General features: G+C 39.8%; 1 protein-coding gene across 1 annotated transcript in view; it reads left to right on the top strand.

Annotated features, from left to right (window-relative positions):
- The window catches only part of cenpj (centromere protein J), a 67,259-nt gene that overhangs the window by 5,652 nt on the left and 45,154 nt on the right, over positions 1-16,453 (top strand). Inside the window, exons 2-7 of the mRNA XM_034187040.1 lie at positions 3,233-3,609; positions 11,515-11,641; positions 11,833-11,967; positions 12,438-12,579; positions 14,342-14,438; positions 15,420-16,160. Of these exons, the coding sequence (XP_034042931.1) occupies positions 3,259-3,609; positions 11,515-11,641; positions 11,833-11,967; positions 12,438-12,579; positions 14,342-14,438; positions 15,420-16,160 (1,593 nt within the window). The 5' untranslated portion in view covers positions 3,233-3,258. The remainder of the gene's footprint in view (positions 1-3,232; positions 3,610-11,514; positions 11,642-11,832; positions 11,968-12,437; positions 12,580-14,341; positions 14,439-15,419; positions 16,161-16,453) is intronic.

Raw genomic sequence — 16,453 nt, 5'->3', positions numbered from 1 at the left:
AAGGTGATGATGCTGGAACTTTTGTTTGGTGCTGTTCCAATGAGATTTATAAATTTGACTGCCTGAAGAGAACATGTAAATTTCCACAGTCATTGATATGGGGCTGCATGTCAGGTAAAGGCACTGGGGAGATGGCTGTCATTACATCATCAATAAATGTACAAGTTTACGTTGATATTTTGGACACTTTTCTTATCACATCAATTGAAAGGATGTTTGGGGATGATGAAATCATTTCTCAAGATGATAATGCATCTTGCCATAGAGCAAAAACTGTGCAAACATTCCTTGCAAAAAGACACATAGGGTCAATGTCATGGCCTGCAAATAGTCCGGATCTTAATCCAATTGAAAATCTTTGGTGGATGTTGAAGAAAATGGTCCATGACAAGGCTCCAACCTGCAAAGCTGATCTGGCAACAGCAATCAGAGAAAGTTGGAGCCAGATTGATGAAGAGTACTGTTTGTCGCTCATTAAGTCCATGCCTCAGAGACTGCAAGCTGTTATAAAAGCCAGAGGTGGTGCAACAAAATACTAGTTATGTGTTGGAGCGTTCTTTTGTTTTTCATGATTCCATAATTTTTTCCTCAGAATTGAGTGATTCCATATTTTTTTTTTTTTTCCCTCTGCTTGGTCTAAAAAAAAGTAACCGTTACTGACTGCCACAATTTTTTTTTCCTGATTTCTTATAGTGTTTCTTAAAGCCAGAAAGTTGCCATTTGAAATGACTTTAGTTTTGTGTCATGTCTGTGATCTGCTTTTTTTTTTTTTCTACAAAATTAAACAACTGAATGAACATCCTCCGAGGCCGGTGATTCCATAATTTTTGCCAGGGGTTGTATGACAAAGTGTGCCATAAAAAAGATCTGTATCACTGGAAAGAGTATGTTTTTATTGATTAACATCACATTTTTGCATGTTTGTTTGTTTGTTTGTGAACAGCGTGTAACCCACAATTTTTCATATATCGTTATGAATTTTTTTTACTGATTCATATCCTGATAGGTAAGAACTGGTTCAGTTTTTAATGTCATAGGTCAAAGCCAGGAAGAATCTTGTAAAATTGGAGAAATCCCTTTTAACATTGAATGAATTTTAAAGAATTCATAACTGTCAAACAAGATTACATTTCTTTCATATTTGACAGTTATGTAAGATAGTATCCTTTATTGACTGACAACGTTTGATCCAGATCTCATCCAGATTACAGATTTTGTGGCCATTTAATTTTAACATTGAAAACCCAGTTTAATGTATATTTTGCGTTACATCTTAATCAAACGTGCCCCAATCACTCTCATATTTGAAAGTGAAGTGCAGACTGGCACTCACTATTGCCTGACAAAGTTTGATCTGGATTTGATCCGGACTGTGGATTTTATGGACATTTGAATTTAATATTAAAAAGATCATTTTGTGTACATTTTGCATTATATCTCAATCAAAAGTGCCTCAGTCACTCTCATTTTTCTGTTATGAATTTACTTACACCACCAAAATTGGATGGAGGTTCCAATTTTATGCCTCTTTGTCTATCTTCCAGTTATCAGTTGGAAACCAAGTGCCTAAAAGCAGTGACAAATTGTGCATAGCAAAGATAACCAGTGTTGTGTGACAGGGCTGTGTTAGACTGTGTCTAACAGGACTTTAACCTAGAAAATTAAAATTTTGTGGAATTGGAAACTACTGTAGTGTTGGCGAAGGTTTGTGCTGTATCAGCGTGGTGCTGTAGCTTTTTAAGGTATCAAACACACCATATTTGACTGAAAATAGAAATGCTGTTTTAAGTTGCACACTGCATTGTGTTAACTGCCATCAGTTTACAAAACTAAACTACTTTATAAGTTTGAACAAGGAACATATTTCCTTTTCCACATCAGATGGAAGTTTGTAGATGTAAACAATCCATGATCCTCAGGAAATGCATAAGAGGAACCCAACAGATATCCGCTCATGAAGGCCAGCTGTAGCTCGTGGATGGATGAATGTCACCCGTACATCTTGTCCTTCCTCTGACGTTGAATGAATCACTGTTGCCTATCTACCACTGTTTGTCATAGGCATATTTTCCAGGCACAGCATTGGCATAAGTGGCGGCTGACATCACAGCTGTTTGCCGAGACATGCTTTTGATGATAGCCACTTAGTAGAAATACAGCTGTTTACTTAAAAAGAACACTGAATAAATTATTTCAAAATTTGTGAATTCACATGTTTTATAAATTACTGGTAATTGTCACAATAAGACAAACAGCATTTTTCTTTGCAGTAAAACATGGCATGCTTGATACGTTAATAAAAATAGTTTGGCTCAAGGTGCCAACCTGATTTTTTTTTTTCTTTTCTTTTTCTTAACAAAGATCTGCTCCATCCAGTGATATAGTCCTTTTTTGATACATTCTGTCATATCTTGGCAATATGCATTTGAAAAATAAGCATCAAGTCTTTTTCCCCCCCATATTTATTGCCTTGTAAATCAAAAAATGTAGTTGTTTATGATGTTGCTATCGAATGTAGTTCATGGCCATCTTTGTTTGCATTTTTTTCCTTCCCTTTTGCTAATTTATTATTGTTTGTATAATTACATTGTCATTTTAAAGCTGCACTTTGCCCTAAAGTCATTTTGATGTGTGTTAGATTTCTCTTTATACATTTCTATGCATAGAGAGTGCTACAGAAACACCACAATAATAACTTTATTTATACACCCCCACCCCCCATACACACAGACACACACAAAAATAACCTGGAGCTCCATGGACTTTCATGATGCTCCCAGTCCCTCAGCACAAGATGGCACACACGCCGTTATCTAAAGTGATATCAGTGCGTGTGCATATTCTGTCCTCAACTCCTGATATGATTTGAACTGAGCCCCGCTATAGAATTAACTGTCATTTCTTTCAATGTTAATTAGGCCTCGTGTTTAGACGTTTACTAAAAGTCTCTCTCTGTCAATGGTTCATTCATTTGGTTGTCATGAACAGCTGTGGTTTAGTTTGCGGTTGCTAATGGTTCCTCTTTTTAAAAGCCCTCACTCTCCTGACTTGAGACACGAGTGTTAATTATACACTCCTGCTAAAGTAGCAAACCATGTGTCAACTGTAATCAGATACTGTAAATACTTTGCTGGACATCATTTATAGCACGTGGGCTGAAGTGTGACGATGTTCACTGTCTGATTCAACTATTAATTTGTTGGCATAATTTGCTTTTCTAATCCTGGATTAGGTCATTCATCCTGCGAGGGAGGCGTCATGTCATCTCCAGCTGGACGTCAGTATTCACCAGCAGACGTCGTGGCCCAGTGGCTGCCCAGTAGGTCCAGAGCCGGTGTTATCCTCAGCCCCTGCCCAGATCTGGCCAGATCTCTCTATGATAGCTACGAAGTGGGATCCTTGCCCCAGGAGCCAGATGATTCTTCTGTTTCAAACTTTGCTCCTCTGCCTGCTTCTGCAGACAGCAGCTGTGTAAGTGTGAAAGGAACTGGGAGAGAGACACCTTTGACTGACAGGCCAGTGGACTGTCCGTATTCTGCGGAAATGGACGATGTAGAGGTGCTGACAAGAACATCACAGGATCTTCCACTGATGATAAAACTGGAACAGGTAAGCACATTTTGAACATTTCCTGTTTGGAACACTTAATTTTACAACACTTCCTATTACATTGGAAGCAGATTTCTTCCAGAATAATCAAAGTGCCATTTGAAAATGCTAGAACTAGACTAGAATGACAGCCAGGGATTATCACCCCCTCCAACTGCCAGAGGAGGGAATATTTGTGATATTAGAAATGGAGCCTGGCCGATACATCAGTTGACCAGTAATATCAGCAAATATGAGCCTTTCGCAAATATATCTGATATTTTTGCCAATATAAAAACTTTTATTTTGCCAATTAAACAATGCAAAAACACACTTTGGATGTTGGAAATGGTGCCATTTCCTAGATTGTCCAGCAGAGGGTGCTCTGATGGCATTGTTTACAATGCTGTCAGTCATGGCTGTGACACCCATCACCCTTTGGTCACCGTAGCTACAAGAGGCAGAAGAAAAGCAACCAGCTGCTATTTATTTTCAATGTGAGTGAGCATTTTATATCAACAAGAGACAAGTGGCCGCTGTGTCTAAAACGGTGCAGGGCCAAAATAGATGAAGAGCCTATTTTGTGTGAGTGCTGAGCAATCCAACATGGCGACTGCCAATCCAGATGATGGCAACATGATGTATGTTGATTATGTTTATAGTTATTTACAATAAAGTTCATGTTTAAACTGTAAAACATCAAATTTCAATGTTATTTATTTGTCACAAGAGTTTGATAACAAAATCTTAGTAATCACTGTGATTTTGTGTGTGTGTGTATTGGCACATATATCAGTATTGTACTTTTTTTTTTTTAATTCTCAAATGTTTGTCTTATCAGCCCCCTAAAAATCCATGTCACATGGGCTTGATTTAGAAGTGGTTTGTATACTTACCTCCTAATAACAAGGTCTCTGGTTCAAGGCCACTTGTGTATTGTTTACATTTTGAGTTAGTAAGGTCATCCGACATAAAACTTGTTCATTATTCATTGCAGATCCATACTGGGTCCACTGTGGCAACCCTGAAAACAAAACAATACAAAAAACAGAGAAGCCAGAAGTTTTTTTTTCTTCTTTTTTCTCCTTTTAGTAAGGCAGGATTTAGCCCTGTTGCAAAAACAGTTGTGAGTTGTGTGACTGACTTATCGATCATTATGTAAAGATGAATACGATCATTTTTCTGGCCTCAATTTATTACCCTTTACATGCGTATTTGTCACCAAAATTTCATTGAGTCATGCTGCTCGCCCCCATCTCCTCCTTTCTGCAGCAGGGAGGGTCAGCCTGCTCTCTGTGTGTGAGGTGATGAGAGCGAACAGCGAGCCATGCTATTTGAAACAATGTAATGGCATTATTCCATCCAGAAACTTTGGAAGCATGAATGGAATTGGTTAATTTACCTTTTTCTTCTGAAATATGAACCTAAAAGTGAAAGCATAACGATCCGCATTTGTCTTGAATCAGTTTAGACAGACAACTCAGTCAACTTGTGACCAAAGTTGATGTTTTATATATTATTATATATTTTATATATTATATGTTTTATAGTGCATAATTTGACAGATGAGATGGCTGCTGAATAGTGACACTGCATGCAATAATTTCAAATCTGTACAGAGTGAAGTTTCATGAGATGCTGTCATTTCCTCAAAAATCAGACAAACTTAAAATGGACAAAATGCTGAACCACGGTGCATCAGACGACATAAAACAAACAAACAAGCAAAAAAAAAAAAAAACACTGAGCAGGCCGCACAGTACATTCATCCAATACAAATGACAAGAGATGCAATCAAATTCAAAAACATTTAATGAAGAAAAGTTTACATTTACACTTCATCACAGTGCTTAAGGGCCTGACGGAGCTCTCTGCTGCTTAGAGATTATAGCTACTGTATGTAAGATTTGAAGAAGAAAAGCGGGAGAAGAAGAAAACTAGAAGGGTGGAAATGAGAGTGGGGACATTGAATGTTGGTAGTATGACTGGTAAAGGGAGAGAGCTGGCCGATATGATGGAGAGGAGAAAGGTAGACATATTGTGTGTGCAAGAGACCAAGTGGAAGGGAAGTAAAAGCAGGAGCATCGGTGGTGGGTACAAGTTGTTGTACCATGGTGAGGACAGGAAGAGAAATGGTGTTGGGGTCATTTTAAAGGAAGAGTATGTTAAAAGTGTGTTGGAGGTTAAGCGAATGTCTGAGAGGGTGATGAGTGTGAAGTTGGAAATTGAAGGGGTGATGATGAATATCATCAGTGCATATGCCCCACAGGTAGACTGTGGGATGAAGGAGAAAGAAGATTTCTGGAGTGAGTTAGATGAGGTGGTGGAGAGTGTGCCCAAGGAAGAAAGAGTGGTGATAGGAGCAGACTTCAACGTGCATGTTGGTGAAGGGAACAGCGGTGATGAGGAAGTAATGGGTAGATATGGTATCAAGGATAGGAATGGGGAAGGACAGATGGTAGTTGATTTTGCAAAAAGGATGGAAATGGCTGTGGTGAATACCTACTTTAAGAAAAGGGAGGAGCACAGGGTAACATATAAGAGTGGAGGAAGGTGCACACAGGTGGACTACATTCTTTATAGGAGATGCAAGTTAAAAGAAATCAGACTGTAAGGTGGTAGCAGGAGAGAGTGTCGTTAGACCGCATAGGATGGTTGTTTGTAGGATGACTTTAGAGGTAAAGAAGAAGAAGATAGTGAGAGCTCAACAAAGGATCAGATGGTGGAAGCTGAAGGAGGAAGACTGTTGTGTGAAATTTAGCGAGCAGGTGAGAGAGGCACTGGTTGGAGGGGAAGCAATTTTGGACAACTGGAAAAGTACTGCAGATGTGGTGAGGGAGACAGCTAGGGCAGTACTGGGTATGACTTATGGACAGTGGAAGGAAGACAAGGAGACTTGGTGGTGGAATGAAGAGGTCCAGGAAAGCATAAGGAGAAAGAGGTTGGCGAAAAGGTTTTGGGATAGTCGGAGAGATGAAGAAAGTAGACAGGAGTACAAGGAGATGCGGCGTAAGGCGAAAAGAGAAGTGGCAAAAGCAAAGGAAAAGGCATATTGCGAGCTGTACAAGAAGATGAATAGTAAGGAAGGAGAAAAGGACTTGTACCGATTGGCCAGACAAAGGGACAGAGCTGGAAAGGATGTGCAGCAGGTTAGGGTGGTAAAAGATGCACATGGTAATGTGCTGACAAGTGAGGAGTGTGTGCTGAGAAGGTGGAGGGAATATTTTGAAGAGCTGATGAATAAAGAAAATGAGCGAGAGAAAAGGCTGGATGATGTGGTGGGAGTAAATCAGGAAGTACAAGAGATTAGCAAGGAAGAAGTGAGGGCTACTATGAAGAGGATGCAGAGTGGAAAGGCAGTTGGTCCAGATGACATTCCAGTGGAGGCATGGAAATGTCTAGGAGAGATGGCAGTAGAGTTTCTAACCAGATTGTTTAATAAAATCTTGGAAAGTGAGAGGATGCCTGAGGAGTGGAGACGAAGTGTGCTGGTTCCTATTTTCAAGAACAAGGGTGATGTGCAGAGCTGCAGTAACTACAGAGGCATAAAGCTGATCAGCCACAGCATGAAGTTATGGGAAAGAGTAGTATAAGCTAGGCTTAGAAAACAGGTGAAGATCTGTGAGCAGCAATATGGTTTCATGCCGAGAAAGAGCACTACAGATGCAATGTTTGCTCTGAGAATACTGTTGGAGAAGTACAGAGAAGGCCAGAAAGAGTTACACTGTGTGTTTGTGGACTTAGAAAAAGCTTATGATAGGGTGCCAAGAGAAGAGTTGTGGTATTGTATGAGGAAGTCTGGAGTGGCAGAGAAGTATGTTAGGGTAATGCAGGACATGTACAAGAATAGTGTGACAGCGGTGAGATGCGCAGTCGGAATGACAGACTCATTCAAGGTGGAGGTGGGATTACACCAAGGATCAGCTCTGAGCCCTTTCTTGTTTGCAGTGGTGATGGACAGGTTGACGGATGAGATCAGACAGGAGTCCCCATGGACTATGATGTTTGCAGATGACATTGTGATCTGTAGTGAGAGTAGAGAGCAAGTTGAGTCTAGTCTGGAGAAGTGGAGATATGCTTTGGAGAGAAGGGGAATGAAAGTCAGTAGAAACAAGACTGAGTACATGTATGTGAATGGGAGGGAGCCCAGTGGAATAGTGCGGTTACAAGGAGTAGAAGTGGTGAAAGTAGATGAGTCTAAATATTTGGGGTCACCTGTTCAAAGTAATGGAGAGTGTAGTAAAGAGGTGTAGAAGAGAGTGCAGGCAGGGTGGAGTGGGTGGAGAAAGGTGGCAGGAGTGATTTGTGACTGAAGAATATCAGCAAGAGTGAAGGGGAAAGTTTACAAAACAGTAGTGAGACCAGCTATGTTGTATGGTTTAGAGACGGTGGCACTAACAAAAAGGCAGGAGGCGGAGCTGGAGGTGGCAGAGCTGAAGATGTTGAGATTCTCTTTGGGAGTGACAAGAATGGACAAGATTAGGAATGACCATCAGAGGGACAGCTCAGGTGGGACGGTTTGGAGACAAAGTCAGAGAGGCGAGATTGAGATGGTTTGGACATGTGCAGAGGAGGGACCCAGGGTATATAGGGAGAAGGATGCTGAGGATGGAGCCACCAGGCAGGAGGAGAAGAGGGAGGCCAAAGAGGAGGTTCATGGATGTGCAGAGAGAGGACATGCAGGTGGTTGGTGTGACAGAGGACGATACAGAGGACAGGGTGAGATGGAAACGATTGATCTGCTGTGGCGACCCCTAACGGGAACAGCCGAAAGACAAAGAAGAAGTATGTAAGATTTGAAGAGGGGAGCAAACGAAATGTCCATCCAATGTTAATGTGTTTCTAGCATTTAAACATTATTTATGACCTCTGCTTAACATTAAATGGCATGAAACATAAAATAACAATATGTGAAGTATGCATCAGGTTTAACATTTACTTAAATTGGCTCAAGTTGTGGCTCTTAAAACAAATACAAAACATGGCAAATCTTCAGTTATTTGTTTTATTTTATTCCACTCTGCATAGGCCCAATGATGTCTGAGAAGAGCCCATCATATGGAGAAAATTGCCATTATTTCAGGAGCTGAAATATGAATCACTGATTTAGGATAAATATACACACACACACACACACACACACACACACACACACACACACACACACACACACACACACACACACACACACACACACACACACACACACACACACACACACACACACACACACACACACACACACACACAATTCCAATGCTGAATCTTTTTTAGAATTAAACGGTCCTTACTCTTTCAAAGGATGTACTTGTATTTTTATGCTATATTGTCGTTATATCAGTGGCATAAAATGGCATTGAAAAAAAGAGTGATAGTTTATCAAGATATTTTTTGAGGCATTATGTCATCCACTAAAATTTGTTACTGTGACAAGCCCAGCAAGAATAGTAGGATTGTCCAAAATCACATTTCTTGGCACCAGATCCAGTTAGAGTCCTATCATATTGAACATTGTCTGATACAGATACTTTTTTTTAATGTAATAGCACATTCATTTAGCCTGCAATTTATGTCACTTTTGTTACAAAGTGCCTTCAGCAGCTGATTGGTAGTGCCACAGATTTATGTCACTGCAACTATTTATTTCTGTATTTATTTCCATCTCTTCATGAGGTTACATATTTTTCTCATTAGTGCAGCTATCAAAAAGACATGAGACAAGTCATGTGACTGAGGTGATAGTGGTTATATCAACACATCCTCTGTTCCAAATGAACCAGCCCTTTTTTGTGTGTAGCACTGGAGTGTCTGTGAGTAAAAATAGCAGGTGTCTAGACACACCTGCTATGTTTGGTGCTGCCAGTATCGTGCTTGCATCTTTTAAAATAAGACACATAGTAATCAGCTATTCCTTCATGAAGGATCTCTACATTTTGCTTTTCTTTTTAATTGGTGTATGACTTATTACAATCTGGTGAGGTGGTCATCAGATGGACGTTCAAGCAATTATTTTCGATCATTAAACACATATGATCATAGTATTAATGCTGATGGCAAATCTTTAGACTTTTAGATCTTTGCTTGTGGTGTAATTGTTCTTTTTGACTGGTTGGAACAAATCTCACAGTTCCATTCATGCATTCATTTTTTTTTTTGTACTGGCTTATTCCAATTCCAGTGGGGAGTGGCTGGGGCCTATCCCAGCGGTCTTTGGTGGGAAAACCTTGGAGAAAACAGCAGTGTTGGGCAGGGCCAACACACATATAGATATCCACTCTCAGGATGGGACATTTGGTTATTTAATTTGTTAGTACAATAGTGTTCAGAATAATAGTAGTGCTATGTGACTAAAAAGATTAATCCAGGTTTTGAGTATATTTCTTATTGTTACATGGGAAACAAGATACCAGTAGATTCTCACAAATCCAACAAGACCAAGCATTCATGATATGCACACTCTTAAGGCTATGAAATTGGGCTATTAGTAAAAAAAAAAAAAAAGTAGAAAAGGGGGTGTTTACAATAATAGTAGTGTGGCATTCAGTCAGTGAGTTTGTCAATTATGTGGAACAAACAGGTGTGAATCAGGTGTCCCCTATTTAAGGATGAAGCCAGCACCTGTTGAACATGCTTTTCTCTTTGAAAGCCTGAGGAAAATGGGATGTTCAAGACATTGTTCAGAAGAACAGCGTAGTTTGATTAAAAAGTTGATTGGAGAGGTGCAAAAAATTATAGGCTGTTCATCTACAATGATCTCCAGTGCTTTAAAATGGACAAAAAAAAACAGACGCATGGAAGAAAATGGAAAACAACCATCAAAATGGATAGAGGAATAACCAGAATGGCAAAGGCTCACCCATTGATCAGCTCCAAGATGATCAAAGACAGTCTGGAGTTACCTGTAAGTGCTGTGACAGTTAGAAGACGCCTGTGTGAAGCTAATTTATTTGCAAGAATTTCCCACAGAGTCCCTCTGTTAAATAAAAGATGTGCAGAAGAGGTTATAATTTGCCAAAGAACACATCAACTGGCCTAAAGAGAAATGGAGGAATATTTTGTGGATTGATGAGAGTAAAACTGGTCTTTTTGGGTCCAAGGGCCGCAAACAGTTTGTGAGACGACCCCCAAACTCTGAATTCAAGCCACAGTTCACAGTGAAGACAGTGAAGCGTGGTGGTGCAAGCATCATGATGTGGGCATGTTTCTCCTACTATGGTGTTGGGCATATATATTGCCTACCAGGTATCATGGATCAGTTTGGATATGTCATAATACTTGAAGAGGTCATGTTGCCTTATGCTGAAGAGGACATGCCCTTGAAATGGGTGTTTCAACAAGACAATGACCCCAAGCACACTAGTAAACGAGCAAAATCTTGGTTCCAAACCAACAAAATTAATGCCTCGCAGATGTGAAGAAATCATGAAAAACTGTGGTTATACAACTAAATACTAGTTTAGTGATTCACAGGATTGCTAAAAAAGCAGTTTGAACATAATAGTTTTGAGTTTGTAGCGTCAACAGCAGATGCTACTATTATTGTGAACACCCCCTTTTCTACTTTTTTTTACTAATACCCCAGTTTCATAGCCTTAAGAGTGTGCATATCATGAATGCTTAGTCTTGTTGGATTTGTGAGAATCTACTGAATCTACTGGTACCTTGTTTCCCATGTAACAATAAGAAATATACTCAAAACCTGGATTAATCTTTTTAGTCATATAGCACTACTTTTATTCTGAACACTACTGTAGGTGTTACACTCTAGTATTGTTTGTGTACTTTTGGGCTTTGAGTTATGTGTTGTGTGATTTTCAAAGTAGACATATAAAGTGTGTGTGTGTGTGTGTGTGTGTGTGTGTGTGTGTGTGTGTGTGTGTGTGTGTGTGTGTGTGTGTGTGTGTGTGTGTGTGTGTGTGTGTATAGTTAAGGAAGTGGCAGCAGAACATGAAGGACCAGCTAAAAGCCCATCAGTTAGAAGAGCTTATTCACCTTCAAAAAGAGCAGCAGAGGCTCCTGGGAATGAGGAATGAATCTCAGCACTGTCCAGGAGGTACGAATACTGTAATCTACAGTATCCTGCTGAACAATTTCATGTCTTCATTTAGTTTGCTGAAGAATAGAAGTGTGTAGGGTGGATTTGGATGAATCCTTGTCTGCATGGCTCCTGTTTTGATACACACTTAGACTCGTTTATTTATACCTGTACATCATACACTATCTATAATGTGTCTTTCCACACAGAGACTTCAGACGGGTCAGAAATACAATTAGAAAAAGAAGAGGATGTTCTCCCGGTGGACTCGCTTGTGATAAACTCTTCTGATCAAAAGAATCAAGAGCTGCCACTGGCAGAGAGAGAGAACCAGCTACAGAGAGGTGACTTTTTTTTTCTCAGTTAGAAATAGTCCACAACCTATCGGCATTGCTTCGTCTTCATCCACCATGTTTGTTTACTCTGAAGTCAAGTTTGATCTCAAGACGTTTTGCAAGATATCCCATCAGACGTGGAAATGTTCGTGTGTGATGTGTTGTCTTTAACATGTGGCTGCACACTACACACTGTATGACCAAAACTGTTATATCTATGTTTTTTTTTGTTTTGTTTTTTTTTATCACCATGTGTGGCGATTAAAAACCACAGGTATTGAAAACCTACGGACAATTCTAAAATCTTGCCGTGTGAACCAGGCATTAGTATAAGGTTTCGGGACCCCAATGTGAGGAAAATCGAAATTATTTGTCATTTAATCTCTTGGCGCGGTGGTGGATTCAGCAGCAAGTTGCCTTGTTTGATTTTGGGATGAACAACTCTTATATGAAATACCAATTACTGTATGTGTTTCCAGCAGGCATGCCACACTCGATAGATCATCAGCAGAACCCTGATACTCCCCATTTTTTGGAGCAGGACACCACAGTCATACCCCATAATGATGTTGCTTTAATGAAAGAAAACACTACAAAAGAAGACAAAATCTTTTATGACAGGTAGGTAGTAAAAGATCTTGCAACTAAAATAAATTCCTGAAAATGGGTGACATATTATTTGGCTTCCAGCAACCATGGCCAAGACTTGGATAAGCAGTGGAATAACGGACCAAGGCCCAATGATAAAAATGAATAACTGCTGGTAATGTCATCCACATAAATCCCCTAGAAGATTGACTTGCATCAGTGAAAAGCTGGCTGTCCAGCAATTTCTTACTTTTAAACTTGGTCAAGAGTAAAATGGTGGTTCTTGGCCACCATGTCTTAGCAAGACATTGACATCAATTTGACCAGCTAATGCTTAACCTAGGCTCGTGTGACCTTTATCACACTGACAAAGTGAGGAACCTTGGGGTGATTTTTGATCCTACGTTGTCCTTTGACCTCTGCATTAGAGATATTACGAGGACTACTTTCTTCCACCTGTGAAATATATATTCATCCCATCCTGTCTATGGCTGATGCTGAGACCCTGATTCATGCATTTTTTTTTCTTCTAGATTGGACTACTGAAATGTTCTATTTTCTGGTTTACCGCAGTCCAACATTAGGGCTCTCCAATTGGTTCAAAATGCTGCTGCCAGACTCTTGACAGGAAGCAGAAAGGTTAACCACATTACACCCATTTTGGCATCTCTTCACTGGTTTCCTGTCTCTGTGAGATCAGATTTTAAGGTTCTACTATTAACCTAAAAAATTATAAAGTTATTTATGGACTAGCACCTCCTTACTTAGCTGACCTAGTCAAGCCCTATGTACCAGCCTGGGCTCTGCGTTCTCAGGGTGCAGGGCTACTTTGCGTCCATGGGGTGAATAAAAAAAAAAGTCTGCAGGCCACAGTGCTTTCTCTTATCGTGCACCTGTTTTGTGGAATGATCTCCCTATAGCAATAAAACAGATTCTGTAGAGACATTCAGGTTCAGACTTAAGACACATTTTTTTCTCCCTGTTTTATGCCTTGCATACTGGCATAGCATGGTACTATGCTTTCTATCCTTCTAAATTCATTCTATTAGTAAACAGAGCGGGTCTCCCACTCAACTTTATCTAAATTCTGGATCTGTTAGTGAATCTTAGGGCTAACAGGTGGAGATCACTTTAGTATTTTCTCTGCTTTCCTGTTGCTTAATGCTGATGAATTATACCTTAGGTGTAGTTTTTCTGGCCAACTGATTCTGCATTTTTTTTTCTCTCCGTCTGAGATACGGATGACATTATGACATCATGTGCTGGATTTGACGACTGCATAATTTCTGAAACGGACGTGGAACAGACTGCTGCAGAAACAGGCCCACTAATGGCATGAGGACCGCTAGATGACTCCTGTCTGTCATAACCGCCTGCATGGACTTCTCACTAAATACAAATTCTTTTGTTATTATGTCATGTTCGATTTCCTGTTTTCTGTTTCTGCAACTTTGTAAAACTTTGCAAAATCTTGTTACTGTTAGAATGGCCTAATCAGTCTTGAGGTTTCTTCCTCAATATTATCATATGGAGATTTCCTTACCACTGTCACCTATGTGCTTGCTCTTGGGTTTGGTAAGGTTAGACCTTACTTGTGTGAAGCGCCTTGAGGCAGCTTTGTTGCGATTTGGCGCTATATAAATCAAATAAATTGAAATTGAAATTCATTTTTGCAGCCGAGTTGGCAAATGGACTTTATTGCATGTAATATGTTCTTCTGTAGTGTGGCTAAAATAATGTGAACAACATATTAAAGCACTTCAGTCCTCATATGCATGGTATTGTCTTTCTGTAGGCCTATAAAACCTGGTATTAGGGGTCACAAGCAAACTTTTGAGGAGCTGTTGGAGGAGCAACTGAGACTAGAGGAACAGAGGCTGAAGTCCAAGCAGGTCAGAGAACAAAGAAGTGATTAACACAAAATAAACTATCATTTGGCCCATAAATATTTGGGCAGTGACAGTTTCTGTAATTTTGTCTACATCAGTAAAGTAATCCTTTTTGTAAAGGTGAACTTGAAGAGGCTACAGGAAGGTTCCTTTAGGAAATGGTTGTTGTCCTTTATGTAATATTGCCACTATGGAAATCATCTTGATTTTTATTTCTGCCAAATAATTAAAGAACACCTCATCTGAGTGAAAAACATTTCTTGGTGGTGTATTGGCGGAGGAAGCTAGAAGAGGAAGTATCTTTTTTGAAAATGGGGGGTCAATACACCAAATACCAAATCTGTGGAGATATGCACTACTTAAGTCCCTTCTTGATTATGTCTAACTCTGTGTTGTGTAGTATAAGTGAAATGATACACTGCTGAAGATTAAAAAACAAACAAAACTGAAAGAAGAGTCCAACATTTCTCAATGTTAAAATGAGTTTTTTAAACATATTTTCTCTATCCAGACCTGACCCCAAATTTTATGGGATCAGTTTTAACACAGACCCAACCATTTCCTCATATTTTGTGAAAAGCATTTCCTTAGTTTTTGAATAACCATGAAGGTAATTAATCAATGTTTTTCATCTGTGGGGTTTTGCCAGGATTAGCACTCAAATCATCATACAGAAAAATATGCACCGACCACATGGGTGTGGAGACTAATGTGGTGTAAGGGTGTCATCACTTCTGATTGTGGCAATGTATAACTGCACATTTTCAAAAAATTAAAAAGTCAGCAATTTAAAACTTCATAAATTCTGCACATATTGATCTCCCCTGTTCATGATAGCGGCTATTGAGCTGTTAATTTCTATTAGAGTTGTATACTTAAATGGCTCATCAAATTATTACAGTTTTTGTTAAAATACACTTATTAAATGTTGATTTTTATTTGTTTATTTTGGTGATAACATGTGTAGCCTTCTACTTCTCACAGAGCCAAGAGGGTGCTAATACTTTGGCCGTCCCTCCAAAAAGGGCCTTTCTGAAGAGAGGTGAAGGTCTTTCTAGATTTTCCAACAAAACCTCTTTGTCAGCAAAGGAGGTGACAAAAGACTTCAAACTACAACCACAGGAGACAGTCATCTCCCGCAGCAGATCAGAGCCCTCATCTGTCCAAAAAGGGAGCACAAACCGTATCCAGCGGCCTCCCGTCCAGCGCAAAACTGCCACACTCTGTAAAGAAAACCGATCAAAAGGTCCCAGTTCGTCACCTCAGGATGTCAGACTTAACAGTAAGACAGCACGTCTAAAGGTTTTGGGTAGCCATCAGAGCCACAACACAGAAGGAAATAGCAAACATCAACTGCACCAGTCAGGCCAAATAAAGGAGGGTAATGATAAGGAAGTCCACCTGTCAGCTCAGACTGTGAGGAAGACTGTGCTGCTGGGCCCTGTCTCAAAGGTGGACATGCTTGGAAGCAAAAATAATGGCACTCAAGAAGAAGTCAGTAGTTCCAGATTGGACTCAACAGAAGCAAGAGCAGGGTCAGAAACGACTGGTGAACCAGGAGGAGATGGAGTTGCACAACATTCTTTTGAATTGTCGTTTCAAGAGATGCTCCGGTGCTGGGAAAGAGACAGCCAGAAGGAAAACATGGAACTGGGAGAGTTCGAGATGTTGGAGCAAGCAGCAGAAGAATTGTCCTTCTCCTCCACCTCCTCCTTTGTCATGAAGGTGATTTATTTGAGAAACTGTCAATTTTGGAGTTGGCTGTTATCAGTGTTGTACACTAAGTGGACAAAAAAATAGATAAGCCTGTGTTGCAGTCGAGCATCACTGAGTGAATTCCTTCCTACTTTTTTCTTTCCAACTGAAGCCTTCATCTTCTCTTCCGCTATTACAACCCCTGGCAAAAATTATGGAATCACCGGCCTCGGAGGATGTTCATTCAGTTGTTTAATTTTGTAGAAAAAAAGTAGATCACAGACATGACACAAAACTAAAGTCATTTCAAATGGCAACTTTCT

This window comes from Thalassophryne amazonica, chromosome 14 (assembly GCF_902500255.1).
Source record: "Thalassophryne amazonica chromosome 14, fThaAma1.1, whole genome shotgun sequence".
In the NCBI taxonomy this organism is placed as follows: domain Eukaryota; kingdom Metazoa; phylum Chordata; class Actinopteri; order Batrachoidiformes; family Batrachoididae; genus Thalassophryne; species Thalassophryne amazonica.
Note: the sequence above shows the minus strand (reverse complement) of the source record. Positions and strands in the feature narration are given on the sequence as shown.